At 38.1% G+C, this 17352-nt stretch overlaps 1 protein-coding gene across 3 annotated transcripts in view; it reads right to left on the reverse strand.

The window, feature by feature from the left end:
- Positions 1-14978, reverse strand: part of LOC131035881 (protein DJ-1 homolog A) — a 123429-nt gene extending 108451 nt beyond the window's left edge. The window contains exons 1-2 of one of the 3 annotated variants that reach the window (XM_057967636.2): positions 14710-14978; positions 14300-14500 (exon numbers count right to left, since the gene is read on the reverse strand). In XM_057967636.2, the coding sequence (XP_057823619.2) occupies positions 14300-14500; positions 14710-14913 (405 nt within the window). In that variant the 5' untranslated portion in view covers positions 14914-14978. The remainder of the gene's footprint in view (positions 1-14299; positions 14501-14709) is intronic. The other 2 variants (XM_057967638.2, XM_057967637.2) reach the window with 2 other exon arrangements.
- Between the last annotated feature and the right edge of the window lie 2374 nt (positions 14979-17352).

Below are 17352 nucleotides of genomic sequence, written 5' to 3' on the forward strand. Positions count from 1 at the left end.
AGAGCTGCTCGATCATTATGTTTATATAATCTATTTGGGCTTTAGGTTATCTGTTCTCAAACAACTTTTAATTTGGACAATGAATTGCCTTCTCCTTGGACTTAAGATTTTAAGGAGTTGGGTGTGTAATTTTTCAACGTGCGTCTTTCTTAACAACCTGCCTTAACACTGTCCCATGATGGTTATAAATTCTTGTAGTTACAACATTTGGGCATATATATTTGCATATGTGTTTACTATCCTGAATTCTATGCTAGCCCATATTGATCTATATATTTGCCCATTTGTTTCCTGTTCCCCTTAATATATCTAATAATGGCAAATATATCTCGATTGCTAAAGTATGGGTTGTGAAATGTGAAAGGAGTAAAATTTGGGCTAAGAGAAGATATATTCAAAGATGTCCTTGCAGCTTTCTTTCTTCTTGGCCTTATTCTTTCCTCACTGTTATTTCATATTTCTGTCACCTCCCTGCAGAATTTATACACAAGTTCTCTTTGAATTAATTCAAACTGCAATAAATTCTCTTCATACTTCATATTGGGTGTTCTCTATTTAATGGTAAAATAAATAGTTTGATCATGGACGATGTATGACTACTGTCTAGTCAAATTTTATATGAATTGATTAGTATTTTGACAATAACATAATGTTATACACATACACACACACATCTGTTATCATTTCAGTGACATTTCACAGGTAATATATGCTTAGATGAAATAGAAATCAAACATCATTGCATATTTAAGTTGACATGTAGAAGCAAGTGGAACTACACTAAGAAAGGCAGTAGCCAGCCTTTGAAGTATTGACCTTAGTAAATGAATGGTGGGAAAAAATTCTTGTTTAAACTTATAGTATGATAAGTGCAAGAATGATATGATTGTTGTAGGAGGTTTCTTAGATTGATGATGATTATAAGTAAGATGCCTCTTCTATGGCCTTCGAGATGATTGCAAGAGAACAAAAAGGGTCACTCATGTTTGTTGGACATTTGGGAAATCTTTCAATGAATTTAACTTGGTATATATTATTGATTAATTGAGGCCTAATTCCCTTATTATCTATATCCCTCTAAAATACTGCAAATCAAAAATAACCATACCATTATTGGGTACTAAATTGTGATGACTATTTATTAAGTTTAAAGACCTTGCATTTACATCGCATTGTGTTTGGTTGCTATTTGTCACATTATGATGGACATTGAAACATGCATCTCAAGTTGTGATGTTTCTACATCTTATGACCACTAGAATATTGGAATAAGGATTAATTTGCAAACCTAGTGCTGCCATATGGGATCATTTGTTTTGTTGGTGAATTTATATTTATTATAAATGCCATGTGTGGATCTTGTTTGGTCGTTGAACCAGAGTATTAGAAGAAGGTGGAGTTTCCCCATAAAAAAGTAAATGAAATCACATCTTAAATGTCTACAGTAGCAGTTCGTAAGTTTAATTAATAGCTACAGTATTTTACTTTTCTATAAATGTAACTTTTCCTCATTTTAATGAAGAAGATATTTTTACCAGTGAATCTGTTATTCACACAAAGTACCAAAGTTTGAATACTATATTGGAAATCAATCTAGACTCGTATGCAACTAAACTAGTTTGACGGGTGGCGATTCATTTCTTTTGTACTCAACTCTCAAATAGGATGAAATGCTCTTGGGTTTTGTCACCAACCTTAGAGTCAACAATATAATAACATGAAACTAATTTCTTGCAGTTTGCCATTTCATGTCTAAGTGAATGGACTAGCTAACCCTACCTAATAGGGTTTTTGCAAAGGTGATTTATAACTTGTGCATATTGTAGCCATTAACACAATTAAACTTTTGGGGCTTTGTGTAATTGTTGCATTATGAATAATAAAGGTGGTTAGGTCTAATTGGAGATCATGATGTCCTTTGATGGGGAAGTGTTATAGTTTAGGCTTTGCGACATTGGGAATGGCGTCAAAATTCTCTACTTGTCATTAAGCACTATTAAATGTTGCTGTTGAGAATCATTCAAGGGAACTCTGTTGGCATAAGATAATAATTAATGAAACCTTTGTTATGGGAATCTATGCATAGGTGTCCTTTGAGAAACCTTGTCATAAGAACTATGTGTGACTTCAATCTCGTTTGAAAGCATGTAGATAGTCCTTGGGCGAAGGATGCCCCTATGACCTCAAGTTTATAGGAGGATTATTTAGGGGGATAACTCCAAGGTTAGGGTTGTTCCTAAATTTGTTTGGCCTTCCCTCTCCAGATTTGAGGCTAAAAACAATAACTTGTATATACTATATATACATAATGTGCTTTGAATATCAAGCTAAATGAAGTGAATGGATTGACTAGCTTATAATCGGTGGTTGGTTATGTACCTGTTAAGCAAAAGCCATCTTGTGTTGGATCAAAGTGATTTTATGTGTTTGTAAAATTTAACCCCAAACCTATAGGACTCTATGTATAGGCTCCTAAATTAGTCGATTGTGATATACATATCTAGATCCACTTGACCAGTATTGTGAATCCTATTATGTATGACCCCCACAAGTGTGAACCTCCAAGATTTTTGAGCAATAATAGGCAATCATTGGATTGTGCCAATGATTGATGCTTGGGCTACTACAAGGGATTAGCTGGCATTCACCTAATTCACATAGGTGAAAGTTGCCAAGGGCTACCTTGGATATGATACGATAACTGTTGCATGGATAGTTACCCTACCATGCAAGTAACGTTAACCAGAGCTAACCATTGTATCGAGAGGGTTAGCACAGGGGTGACTGTGCCAAGTGCTACCCAAGATTGTGAAGAAGATAACTGACAATATCACTAAGGTCACCAGGTGGTCTATGTCAAAAGCTACTTCTTGGGTGGACATACATGTCACCGGTGGCCTATAGGCAATTGAAGTTGAAATCCACTAGGCTAGGTCGATTTACTACTTGTGGAATTTTGGGATGGAGGACAAACCCCTCATGTAGTATGGGATACACTAAATCCTCTTCCCAATTGTCAAATGGTATACTTGACCCTATTGGTTTGAGGATGGACCCTCGATGTAGTAATGAGATACATCGAATGCTCTTCCCAATTGCCCATTGGTGTAGAAAACCAAGGAAAAGAATGGGACCCATGGTGTAATGTGTGCAATGCAACAACATTCCTCTTCTATCTAAGATGCACTATGGGCAAGTGTTAGCCATTGTGGATGAGCCAATCACTATGCATTTGTGATGTATGTTGGAGCCAGTCACTATGTATATGTGATGTATGTTGGAGCCAGTCACTATGTATTTGTGATGTATGCTAGAGCTAGTCACTATGTATATGTGATGTATGCTGGAGATAGTCACCTTATGTATATGTGATGTATGCTTGAATCAATCTCTATGGGAATTTGGTGATTATGGAATGATATGACCCCTATGTATTTGTGTATGTTTGTACGCTATTAATTGGTAATGTTTGGTATGGAACCAACACTCAATGGCAAATAGTTAGCATTAATTAGAATTGGACTAAGTTACTAGATTACACTTAATGAATCATTGGACTAAGTTACTATATTATACCTAGGTAGGGTCATCACGAATGAACCCTCAAGGTTTAGGTTTGGGTCTAGGGATGACCCTAACCATAGGCGCTTAACACTTTTGAGTGTAAGCATGTAGGTGGTGACGTGGAGTTGTCACCACCATGGTGAACAGAGAAGCTTTGAAATCAGCACTTCTAATTTAGATGGAAGATGATTGGTCAGTTAAATTGGTAGCTATTGTGAATTAAAAAAAATTGTAGCGACCAAGGGGTAGATTTTACTGAGGGGCACATTTTACAAAATTCAGCATTTAAGGCATACAATTGTATTTGTTGGTCTTGGTTGGATAAGTTCCTTCAGAATCCAAATAATAGGATTTTTCATCAAAATGATTGGATAAGAGAACTTCATAACAATTTTCAATTCTTTGTTTCAATTAACAATTATCCTTGTGGTCTTGTTAATTCCTTCTATGGGATATAGGAAAAGGTATTTATATTCTTACTTCTTTATCTTTATGGTTGGGGAATTTAAGAGCATTTGGATGTTGTAACAAAGCTAAAAATTGTAATGAATGTCTGAATGTGTCCTCTTATGGTGATTCTTTGACTCATCTTTAGATTATCAATAACAGTGCCCTTATGGTTGCACCTAACTTTGGGAAGTTTCAATGTGTGAAGAGGGCATTGGATCTATACAATTTGGCCTCTGATCAAATGGCAAACAAGACAAATCTAAGTTTTTGTTCTTTAACACGTTGGAGATTAGCTGTCCTACTTTCCTAGCACTTTAAGTATTGAAAAAGATCCCCAACCTAACTCTTAATTGGGGATTTTGCATTACAAAAGTCAGGATACGAAGGGGTTGTGGATGAGTCTGATTTAAAAATTCAAAGGGAACTTAACTCCTTTGAAAGGAAGAAATCTTTTGTCACATGGTCATTTAATGCTTCTCACATGGTCATTTAATGCTTCTTATCATTGTCCTTCAATTGGTGACTATCTATTGGTTCTCTATTCTCAAATCTCTTGTGAATATTTTGAATCATCTAGATTCAAAATTGCATACCTTTACATGTGCAAGCATTAGAAACTTAGAAGGAATCAACTCTATCTTTGTGAATTAGGTGTCTATGTTTTCATCTTAGAGGTGCAGATATCAATAAGTGTCAGTTCATTAATCAAGCTCTTAGTGCAAATTTGTTAGGAGAGTTTACAAGGAACATGATCCACTTTGGAGTTATATGTTAAGCAGAAACATCTAGACAACTTCTATCTAATAAGACTTTTCACTTATTTTTCCCTTCCAAAAAGATCTATCTAGAAAAACAAATCCTCTTGTCAACCACTTATTCTAAAATTAAAGGTGTCAATTTTGGACATTTGTGTAGAGAGCATGTGGATTTGAAGAAGGAAGCTTCATTAAGTGAGACTTCTCTTCATAGGAATGCAAAGATCAACCCCTACTAAAATTGACTGATCTTTGGCACAGCAAAGGTAAGGACCGTTTGCAAACTACTGTGTTAGAACTTAGAATGTGAAAAACGGTCGGAAATTTATCAGTTTTCCAACCCAAAAAGAGAAAAGATGTTTTCATTCTCCAACGTTTCCAATTCCTTGGATGTCATTTAAAGGTAAGGGAAATTTGCAAATATTATACATAATATTTCAGTTGAATACAATATTTTGATCAAAGATAATCCAAATCAACATTATCCTAACGTTTGGGGAAAACCCTGCCATTCCAAGGCTCTTCCTAAGGCTAAGGTCTTCCTTTGGGTTGTGATTCATGGCAAAGTTCTCACTTAAAAATATTACAAGGGCGTTTCTTGGTCTCATCTTACTTTGCTTTGGGCACAAGGGACTCAAGAGAGGTGACCAATCTTCTTCTTCTTCACTATTATTCTTGCCACATTTGAAGTTCATTCCTTTGTCAATTCAAATGTCCACAGTGTACCCCTTCTTCGCTAGAGATTTTAAAAGCTTGACAAAGAAGGTTCACCAATTTAACAATCACTTCTCTTTGGTATATGGTCCCAACCATGACAATTTCAATGACCTGGTTTGAGCATAATACAAGCATTTTCCATGATAAATAAATTTATGGTTGTTGCTCATGGACAAAGATTTCAATTTCTCTCTTGGAGGTATTAGATACAAGTTCATTGCAGATATGGATAAGTTTTCCAAATAACATTTGTCTCTGATGTCTTTGGAGTTAAATCAAACTTTGGAGTTGAAGATGAACATGATAAGATGTTTGATTTTCTTTTTCTTTTTTTTAAGTAAGATAAAATTAGATACATTTCTCACCCTCAAGATTGGTGCAAACTTAATTTTGATGGTGTCTAGAAGAATAAGTTGAAATACCCCAATCAAGACTGGTTTGGGTTTAAAGGTAAGACTGTTGCTCTTATTGCCTGCTATATTAGTACCAATTCAAACAATACTGCAAAGGCAGAAGCTGCAGTAAAACAATGCGAGACACGCAATGGATTTCAAAGAATTGATTGAATTAACAGAATGAGCAAGACACTCATAAATAATACAAGAATATTTACAAGAATAGCAAGTTTCTAATAAGAAACTGCTGAGAAGATCGAAGACGATCTAACCAAAATAGAATATACACTATTGAGCATTAATACTAAAATTAACATTATTTTAATATTCTATTACCCTCCCTTAATGCTCAATCTATTAACTACACCTATAGACCCCCTGAATTTTACAAATTTATCAGGACCAAGGGGCTTGGTGAAGATGTCTGCTGGCTGCTCCAAGGTAGGAACATACAGCAACTGAATGGATCCGTCTTCAACCAGCTGTCGAATATAGTGACAATGAGTTTCCACATGCTTTCATGGAAGACTGGATTCTTGGCGAGTTTGAGCACTCCCTGATTATCACAGAACAAGGGAGTAGGACCTGCCTGGGAGACATGCATATCCGCAAGCATTCGTCGAAGCCAAACCGCCTCACAAGATGCCTTAACTGCTCCCCGATACTCTGCTTCTGTCGAGGAAAGAGCCACTGCCTGCTGCTTCTTAGTAGTCCATGTGACAGCACCAGATCCCAAACTAAACACATATCCTGCTGTAGACTTACGGTCATCAACCGAACCTGCCCAGTCAGAATCTGTGTAACCACTGAGTATAGGATCAGAACTCCAAGCGTACAGAAGTCCAAAATCAGGAGTGCCACTCACATAACGTAGCACACGCTTCGCTGCTATCCAATGATCAGCCTTGGGAGCTGTCATGAAGCGTGAAATGTAGCTCACTGCAAAACTGATGTCAGGTCTAGTGGCAGTAAGATAGATGAGGCTGCCCACTAGTTGCCTGAACAGAGATTCATCCACAACTGGTGAAGATGACTGAGCTGAAAGTTTGAGCCCGGGTTCCATAGGAGTAGAGGCAGGTTTGCAATCCTGCATTCTGAACCTGTCCACAAGACTTCTGGCATACTTGGACTGAGAGAGAAAGATACTGTTCTCAGTCTGCCAGACTTCAACTCCTAAGCAGTAATGTAGAAGTCCCAAATCTGTCATATCAAAGGTGCGGCACAAATCCTGTTTGATCCCAGTGATCAAATGTGCTGAACTGCCAGTAATGATTAAGTCATCCACATAGACAACCACAAACAGAATATCATTACTAGAATGCTTGATATACAAGTTTGCATCAGATGGACTCCGCTGAAAACCATGATCTGTCAGATACTTATCAATTTTCATGTACCAAGCCCGAGGAGCTTGTTTCAGACCATAGAGTGCTTTGACTAGTCTACAGACCTTCTGTTCTTGACCAGCAACCTTGAATCCTGGGGGTTGCGTCATGTAGACTTCTTCCTGTAAGTCACCATTCAAAAAAGCACTCTTGACGTCCATCTGATGGACTTTCCAACTGAACTGGGCTGCCAAGGCAAGAACGAGCCGTATGGTACTCATTTTGGCTGTAGGAGCAAAAGTCTCCTCGTAGTCAATGCCTTCTTTCTGTGAGAACCCACGAGCAACAAGACGAGCCTTATACTTGTCTAGGGTTCCATCAGCTTTGTATTTTACTTTGTACACCCATTTGCAGCTAATGGGCTTCTTCCCTGAAGGAAGATTAGAAAGGGCCCAAGTGTGATTCTTCTGAAGACTCTGGAACTCAGCTTCCATAGCTTGTTCCCACTCAGGTATACCTTTAGCCTTTGAGTATGTCTGAGGCTCAAAAACACTGTGTATGTTAGCCATGAGAGCAAAATTGACTGTATGCTGCTGTTTGCTCTTATTACGGGAGGTTCTACCCTCAATGAGGTCATTATCCCTGAGATCACCAATGGTCTTGGCCCACCATTTAGGCCGGAGAGTAGAAGTGCGAACATCTGGAGGAGCTGGAAGAGGCTCAGGATCAGGAGCAGGAGGAGGATTGTTCTCCGGAGGGAACTCAGGTAGTGCATCATCGAAAATAGATTCTGCATCATCCCTCCCATCAGGCGAACCTAATGGAATAAGAACACTGTGAGGCTGATCCTCAGAACTCTGCTCAGAAGAAGGGGACTGAAAAAATCCTCTGTCTTCATCAAATACAACATCACGACTGAAGATAAGACGTTCAGTGTCTATATCTATCAGTCTGTAGGCCTTATGGTGATCACCGTATCCTGTCATCATGAGTTTCTGACTTTTGGAATCCAACTTGGAGCGCTTAGCATCTGGAATCCAAACATAGGCAACAGAGCCAAAAACCTTCAGGTGGCTGATCTGAGGCTTCCGACCAGACCAAACCTCTTCTGGAGTCTTCCCCTTAACAGCCTGAGTAGGAGAGCGGTTAAGAAGGTAGACAGCAGTAAATATTGCTTCAGCCCAATACTTATTCGGAACACTCCTGTGTTGTAACATAGAGCGAGCCATCTCAACAACCGTACGATTGCGACGCTCGACAACACTGTTTTGCTGAGGAGTGTAGGGTGTAGTCAACCGGCGTTTGATGCCATGGGTATCACAGAAGTTGGAGAATGCAGAAGAACAAAATTCCCCCCCATTATCTGTCCTAAGAGTAATGATACTATGTCCAGACTCTTTTTCAACAAAGGACTTAAACTTCTGAAAGATACTAAATACATCTGATTTATGCTTAAGAAAGTACACCCACATCTTTCTACTAAAATCATCTACAATAAGCAAAAAATATTTGCAACCAGTAACAGAAGATGTATTCATAGGACCACAAATATCAGCATGAAGTAATTGAAGTACCTTAGATGCGCGCCAAGACTTTCCATGTGGGAATGAAGTCCGATGCTGTTTGCCAGCTTGACAGGCGCCACATACTCCAAGATGCTGAGTCTGAATATCAGGTAACCCTGAAACAAGTCCCTCCCGAGATAGCTGAGAGAGATACTGAATATTGAGATGTCCATATCTCTGATGCCACAAAGTGCTGAGAGGAGACACACGAGCTGCCAGAGCCACTTCAGGAGAATCACCAGTGTCAAGAAGCCTATATAGGCCATGATCCTCTAGACCAACGGCAACAGTAAGACGAGTCTCCCGATCAATGATGGAGCACTTGTGAGCACTGAACACCACATCTAGTTGAGGAGAATTCCTCATAATCTGGCTGACAGAGAGCAGATTAAGTTCCATTCCAGGAACATAGTACACATTCAGAAAAATGAGAGTCCTGCCACCAGACTGTATCTGAACAGTGCCTTTGCCAACAACTATATACTCCTCACCTCCGCCAAAGACAACGGAATCACTGAAAGGTGAGAAGTCTGTAAACCAATCACGCCGATGAGAAAAATGACGTGATGCACCAGAGTCGATGTACCAAGCAGAAGACCTGGCATGATCTGAAGACCTCTTAGCCATAAAGGCATAAAAGGCAGACTCCTTCTGCTCGGAATGTTCAGCAACATGCGCCTTCTGGTGTGACCCTCCCTGCTTCTTTTGTTCAGAAGCGAGCCTCTGACGGCAATCTTTCTTCATATGGCCGTACTTGTGACAGTAATTGCACTGCACATTCTTCTTCTTAGCTCCATCCTGTGTCTGAGAAGAGCCTTTCTGCTGAGAAGACTGAGAGGACTGAAATTTGCCTTTATCCTTCTAAAAGGATTGAGCTGTGAAGGCATTTTCCGAGGAGGCTGATGTAGTACCACTACCAAACTGCTGTTTCCAGCGATCCTGCTGTAGAAGTTTGGTGCACAATTCTGAAAACTTCAGATCAACATTAGTGGAGGTAATATTGAGGGTCTCAATGAAGTGTTCATACGATTTCGGAACACTTTTCAGAGTGATTACTACCATGTCTTCTTCCTCCATAGTCCGACCAATAGCTTCGAGCTGATCTCGAATGTCCTTAATCCTCATGAGGTGCTCCTGTAAGGACATACGTTCGTCCATCATAATGGAGAACAACTGATTCTTCAGAAAGAATGCTCGGCTCTTGTCGGATGTCTCATGCAATTCCTTCAAATGCTTCCAGATGTCGGAAGCTGTCTTGCCGGAAGGAATCTGCGGTAACTGATCATCAGTCACTGAGAGTTTGAGAAGCATAACTACCTCCCGATTGCGTTCATCAAACTTATCTTGATTTGCACCAGGTGTACCAGGACTGAGCTCTTTGCCCAAAACAAGCTGGTCAAGACGCCTATATTCAAAAATGGTCAACATACGTTGTTTCCAGATGTTGTAATTGTGACCATTAAAGCGTTGACTGCCTTCTAACATCAGATTGGTGAGAGAAGCCATTTGCACGTTTCCCAAAAAAAATTCTCGGCTGACCTAGAAAAATCCAAGGACAACCCAGAAATGCATGCAAAAAACCCAGAAGGATTCTCCTATCAAAATCTAAATCCGCGGGCTCAAAAATCGAGGCACGAAAATCGAGGCACCCAGAAAAAACGGACAACTACCCAGATTAGGTTTCGAAAAACCCACCAAGAATCTGCAGGAAAAAAATTATTTTCGATAAAAAAAGGAAGGTAAACACCTTAATCGAAAGTTGCAGATGTCGTGGGCGCCATGGTGTTCACAGAAAATGACATTGGCGTTGCAGAGAGTGGCGAGTTGCAGGCGGCGACGCTGGAGGTGGCGACGCCGAAACCTGCAGACGTGCACAGAGCCGAAGTCTATTGCAGGGCACCGAACAACGCCGTGACCAGGTTGCAGGTGCCGAACGACGCCGGGAACAGGTCGCGACGTCGGAGGTCGCGAACAGGCAAAGCGGAGACGACGCCGGGAACAGGTCGCGACGTCGGAGGTCGCGACGTCGGAGGTCGCGAACAAGCGAAGCGGAGGTTGCAAACGACCCTGCAGGCACGCGAACACAAATCGCGAAAAAACGACGATCCTGCAGGTCGAGGACACAGGTCGCGACAACACGCGACGATCCTGCAAGTCGAAAACCGACGATACCACCCCAGAAGCTAAAAAACTTTGATGAATTTTTTTTCAGAAAATAATTTCGAAAATTTCCACTAATTGGAAATTAGGATTAAAAAATTTTCGAAAAAATTTCTCCTATAGCTCTGATACCATAAAACAATGCGAGACATGCAATGGATTTCAAAGAATTGATTGAATTAACAGAATGAGCAAGACGCTCATAAATAATACAAGAATATTTACAAGAATAGCAAGTTTCTAATAAGAAACTGCTGAGAAGATCGAAGACGATCTAACCAAAATAGAATATACACTATTGAGCATTAATACTAAAATTAACATTATTTTAATATTCTATTATGCAGTGGTAAAGGTTCGGTTGGCCATAAATCATGTGATTCAACAGCTCCTGGTTGAAGAAGAGTCTCTTGTAATAATTATTAGATCATTGAGAAAAGAGATATGTGAGCACTGGACAGTTCTTAAAATTGTTAAAGAAATTGAAATCTAAAGCTTTGTTATCACAACAGCAGATTTATTCATTGTTACATAAAAAGCAATCAAATTGGGGATCTTCTTCTTAATATGGGAATCATTTCAGAATTCCATCAGTTGATGAGTAAAAAAGATGTGGTTTCTGATATCCTGGACTTTCTTTATATGGTTAGTTTCACGGAAAGACAGTGCACTGTCTTGTGTCTAATTTGGAAAGCCAAAAGAATGGTGTAAGAATTGGACTTGCTGGAGACTGCATAAAATTGTTGAAGATATTAAAAGGTTGAACCTTGTTTCACATCATTAAATATATTAAGGACGGATGGAAGCCAATCAACTTGCATATCTTCTTGCTGATATGGGAATCAATTTGGTATTTCATCAATTGACAGGTAGAGATGACAAACCTTTTAACATCACATACCATCTTGAGTTGGTTTCACAGTAAAGGCAGAAGCAATTTTTAAGCTTTACAAATGTTTGATTTATTTGGTTTGATAGGAAAACTTCTATGGCCGTTAGAGCATTTTATATTTTACCATTGTTTTCGTTGTGCCTGATTGTAAATGATAGGACAAATGGTTTTCCCTGCGGTTGCTGTATAGATATTTGATACAAATGAAGATAGAACTGCTCATTTTATCATGATTGGCACCCAATCTGTATATTTGCATATTTTATAAAAACTATATCCTTGACATTAATTTATAGCCATTACGAACTTGGAACTATTATGGAAAAATAATAAGACTGTAGCATGACAAGGAAGGTCACAACATATCATCTACAAATAAAGTAGACAAACTGAAACACCCCTGAGATGACATACGTAAGAGATATCATCTACAAATGAATGTTCAACAATCTAACTAATATAAGCTTTGATGCTAAATTACTAAAATAATAAAAGATCCATTACCGTGGATGAAAATGAGCATCGTCTACAAATGAATGTTCAACAATCTAACTAATATAAGCTTTGATACTAAATTACTAAAATAATAAAAGATCCATTACTGTGGATGAAAGTGAGCATCAAATGTTATGAACTATATGGTCATAATCATAGTTTGAAAACTCAGCTAGGTCTCGTGGGACTCACAAGTCCGTTGGCTTGCCGAGTTGATTCACCACAGACTCACAAACCGCATCCTACCGAGTCGCCCCAAAAAACACCTGAGTTTTTGCAAAGGACTCACGTGAATCCTAGGGTTGGACTCTGTAATGTCCCCACTTTGAAATAAAATTTAATAATAAATGATAATAATAAAATTAAAATATAAAATAATATAATTAATGAAAAGTCAAAAGACATGAAAGGAAAAGTTGCGACTCCCTCAACAATGAGATATAAAAGGGAGAAGAGAACCTCATTTGAGAGGGGGAATAATTTGAAAATGAGAAGTGCAGATCTGATCTAAATAATAAGTGCAGATCTGATTATGAGAGGTTGTGTCCCTTTCAAAGGGCAGAAATAATGAAGAGTTGCACTCTTTCAAAGGGTGCTAATGGTAAAAGGGTGTGTCTCTTGCCAAAGGGTATACATGATGGAGAGGTGTCACATTGAGAGATATAAAGGAAAGGAATCAAAGCATCCAATAAAATCACCATGAATTGATAAGATCAGAACTGTTATTAAGTTATAAGCAGTAACATCTTTGTTCTTGGTGGTATGCCTGGGGATGAGCTGAGTTGTTCATTCACATTTTGGCATAAATTGGTTATATATACTTACGGATAGAAAGCCGAAAGAACACCACCATGATTGCCCAATTGGGTGGTTCTACATGCACAGAGTCAGTAAACCAGATCGCATGAATAAGTGGACTGGTGTCAGGGATGACAGTATATACATAGCATAGTGACAAAGAACTATAACACAAACCATGGCCATTACAAAATCAGTCAGACACAAATTGCATACTCATATCAATGAATGACACCTTCAGAACTGCTGGTATCATTGACTCTATCAGTCATAACATATCCTCAATTGTCAAAATCCGGAAAGCTGATCAAGATAAGTTCCATTATTCGAATTAATCTCGGAATTTTATAGTAAAATATATCAAATTCTCATAAAATTATATTTATTAATGTATTACTATTCTAATTTGAGGTTAGAATGGATGTCTCAGGTTTAAATTAAGGGAAATCCCAAGTGGGGACATTACAGACTCAAAAGTCCCGACTTAGGACTCTTGTGCCTGGTTGGAAATACCCAGACAACTAAAAAAGACATTTTTTTGGTTATTTTTTCATTTCATTCTGCTGTTTGGTGCCCAAAATAGGTTTGCAGGTGTCCATTTCTTCGTATTTTGGTTTCAAACTTTGTCCATTTTCAATCATCCAAAACAAAAAAATTCGGGGGCATAGCCCCCAAACCCAAACTTCCAGCCCATATAGAAACACAAGTGCATTTCCCCGGACCCCTTCTATCATTGAGTTTTTCTCACATCTAACACCTTGTGCAGCTTACCATTGTTGCCCCTCAAACCCATTACGGTCTCCACTCCCCACTAGTTATTGAGTATGAATTATGAAATATCAAATATTAAGTGTTTAAAGACCATATGACATGTTTGAATTATGACAAAATGATAGTCAAAATAGGCTTTTCTGTTCTCTAAATGCATTTCTTTTTGTTTTTTGTTTTTTTTCAAGTCCTAGCTGAATTTTTTGCCGAGTCCATGAGAGTTTTTTTGCCAAGTCCATGCAAGCGAGTCCGAGTCCTATTTTGGGCTGCCAAGTCCGAGTTTTCAAACTCTGGTCATAATGTCCATCTCATCATGTGTGTGGTGCATTTCACTTAGAGACAGTAAACCGTAGGAAACGACACTAAATTATTTATAATGAAAATTTTGGATAGAGAAATGAGAAAGGTACCGTACAGGCAGAACAACAAGGTCAAACGTCTCTTGTCCACAAGAGGATATCAGAGTATCTGCAATAATGTTAACTTGCAAGGAAGCCTTAATCTGCAAGTCTCGTTCCACCGACGCCACTGTAACATGTGCACCAGCTCTTCTCAGAACATCTATGATTATCACAGCTTCCATTTCCTCTGTGCCAGCTCCTATCGGCACCAAAACCTTGGAAAACACCAAAAGCCAGAAATCTTAAAAAGGATTACAAGAAAGAAAAATATATCTTGGTATCTTTTTGACTGGGCAAGAACCCAGAGCGTTAATGGCTACAAAACATTATCTCGTTTTCTTTTTGCTACACTAATCCCGTATATTGTTGCACAGAAAATGGCATTGAATTTCATCAGTACATGAACCTTAGGAATATAAGTTACCTTCTTTAAGCAAGGTTGTGGAGTAGAAGATTTGCATTTAGCTTCCTCAGAGGAAGAAGAAGTAGAAGATCGCCTTTTGTACTGTGAAGCAACGCTACAGCTGCCATTTCTAACAGAGGAGTGTGGGCGCCATTGACAAAAGTGGGGATTGAAGCCTATATTCCTGTGGAGATTGAAACACACTGACAATTTAATGCTACCCATATCCTGGACGGCAACGTCTACCCAGCCCCTAGATGCATGCAGTTAGATATATATGTAACATGTAATGTATGGGTAACATGTATTGAATGCATAAGATGTTGTAGACGTCGCCATGCAGTTATATGTATGTATAACATTTAATGTATGTATAACATGTAATGTATGCATAAGATCCCAGTGCATCCTAAGGGTTGAGTAGACGGTGCCATCCTGCACTCGTCTAGCCTACCTCCCCCTGTGAAGTGTGTGAGTTAATGAAACATCTTGTATTTTTAGAACACAACGAAAGGGTTCAAAATGGACATCTATTTTCGCTTCTCATATTGGACTTAAAACACCTGTCACCACCAAGTTTCTTTTGGATGGTATTTGTCTAAGTTAAATATTCAAAGACAGCCTTTTTAATACAGAGGGCTATGTCTCAAGGTGTAATGTCCCTTATATTATGCGTTTATATTCTATATATATTTATTGATCGTTCAACTTATTTGTGGACATTATTATTGTTAAAGGAATATTATATTACTCACAAATAATATTAAAAAAGTTATCCACAATTTATAACTAACTAAATATTGTATTATTTATAATTATTAAAATTATCTATTTTTTATTATTAATATCTTTCTTAATGTGCAAACAATTCATTACGATGCGATTAAACCTTTTAGATGGAGTATTATTATAATGTGTAAAGGATACAATGCAAATGTGCAATTCTTATGATTAGTCAACCCATAAACAACAATTGCTAAGGCAATGAATAAATTGAACATGTATGATTTATTAATTATTAATTATTGATGGCAACATACGTATGAATTAAAAGAGACATGACCTAAGGAACATCTATCCAATGAATTGTGTCCCCTTGATATAGTCATAGTAAATTGGGGGTTTTAAATACCATCGACCCCCCACCCACACGCCCCCTCCCCAACAACACATGGGAATAGTAAGAAAGGAAAGAAATTATGATTGTTATCTTCAGTCATCACACAACACAGGTTAGTGGAAATTTGTGATAATGCATAAGGGAATTACTAATATTGTTTATGGTTTAAAACATAGCATTCACTAGTGATAATAAGAACTATGCATTGTCTAATACAAAGATTAATGTATAATATAAGAAACTAATATTCATCATCAACAATCATTTTCAAATTCATATCTAACATAAGATTACAAAGATAATATGATTCAATAGTGTTAACTTATTACTGATAGAAGATAAGTTAATATATGAAACTAACATTACTAATACAACTGCAAGTGGCTTTTTCATGAACTTAAAGATATATGGATTAACCAAAGAGCTCTAGGTAGCAAAATGGATTCCCTCCCTGCTGGTTCTTCTCTTGGTCTGCACAATGAAGGGAATTGGACTGAGGATGAAAAGAATTTGGTCATGGACTATATCAAGAAAACAAGGGAAGGGGTTGACCAGCTTAAGAAAAAACTGGAGGAACGCATCACTCGGGTTGAGGATGGCTACAAAAAAATCCAGGACACCCTCAAGACCATTATGGTTAGCAGTCATAAAATTGTTAAACAGTCTGCAGTGGTTATGAATACCATGGTGAAAAGTCTGAACCAAACAGATAAGGTGGTTGTTGTTATTGGTGAGGAAGTTGAGGCGGCACAAAGTGGTGAAGGACCCTACAAAAGGACTTGAGGGAACATGAAGAAGAAGGTGGCCTTTCAGAACTTGGATCATAACGCTATGTAGGTTGTTGTTGATACCATGAACGCCCTAGAGGTTGAGGTCGTTGAGACCCTCATAAGCCTAATGTAATTGGGTTGTTTTTTGTTGTTGGTTCTTTCTGTGTCTAGGTTTGGTCTTTCCGCTATCTTTTTGTGCTCGGTTGGGCTTTTATTGTCTCTTTGGCTGTCGCTTTATATGTCAATCATTGCAGCCCGTTTTGTTTTGGATGTTGCTTTCTGATTCTAATCCTCTTAGAATCATTTTGTAAAGGGTTTCGAGGCCCCTTCAAAACCTGTTTTTGCTTTAATCCAAAACATTACTAATACAACAAGAGGTGTTTAATATGAAGCCAATATTACTAACACGTCGCAATACTAATATCATGAATACAATATCGTCAATATTATTGATGCTACTACATATATGATAAGATAATATGAGTTGCTAATAAACACTATCCAATACAATTAATTGTTAAAAGGATTTAACAAATAATTCAATACTAATATAATGAATACAATGGATATGCATTTTGACTCTTATTTTTTTATAAGCATTTGTGAACATGGTGAAGGAAATGGTGAAAGCATTGTGGAAGAAGTAAAACGTATGAGCATCCTTCTAGATACGCCACCTCAAAGTGGGACAAGATGATCCCATAGAGGCCAAAGGAGTACAAAGGGTACAGTCTTTGGGTCTAGGAAGCTATGGTTTCTAGGGCACTCTCAGCA

This window comes from Cryptomeria japonica, chromosome 8 (assembly GCF_030272615.1).
Source record: "Cryptomeria japonica chromosome 8, Sugi_1.0, whole genome shotgun sequence".
NCBI lineage: Eukaryota > Viridiplantae > Streptophyta > Pinopsida > Cupressales > Cupressaceae > Cryptomeria > Cryptomeria japonica.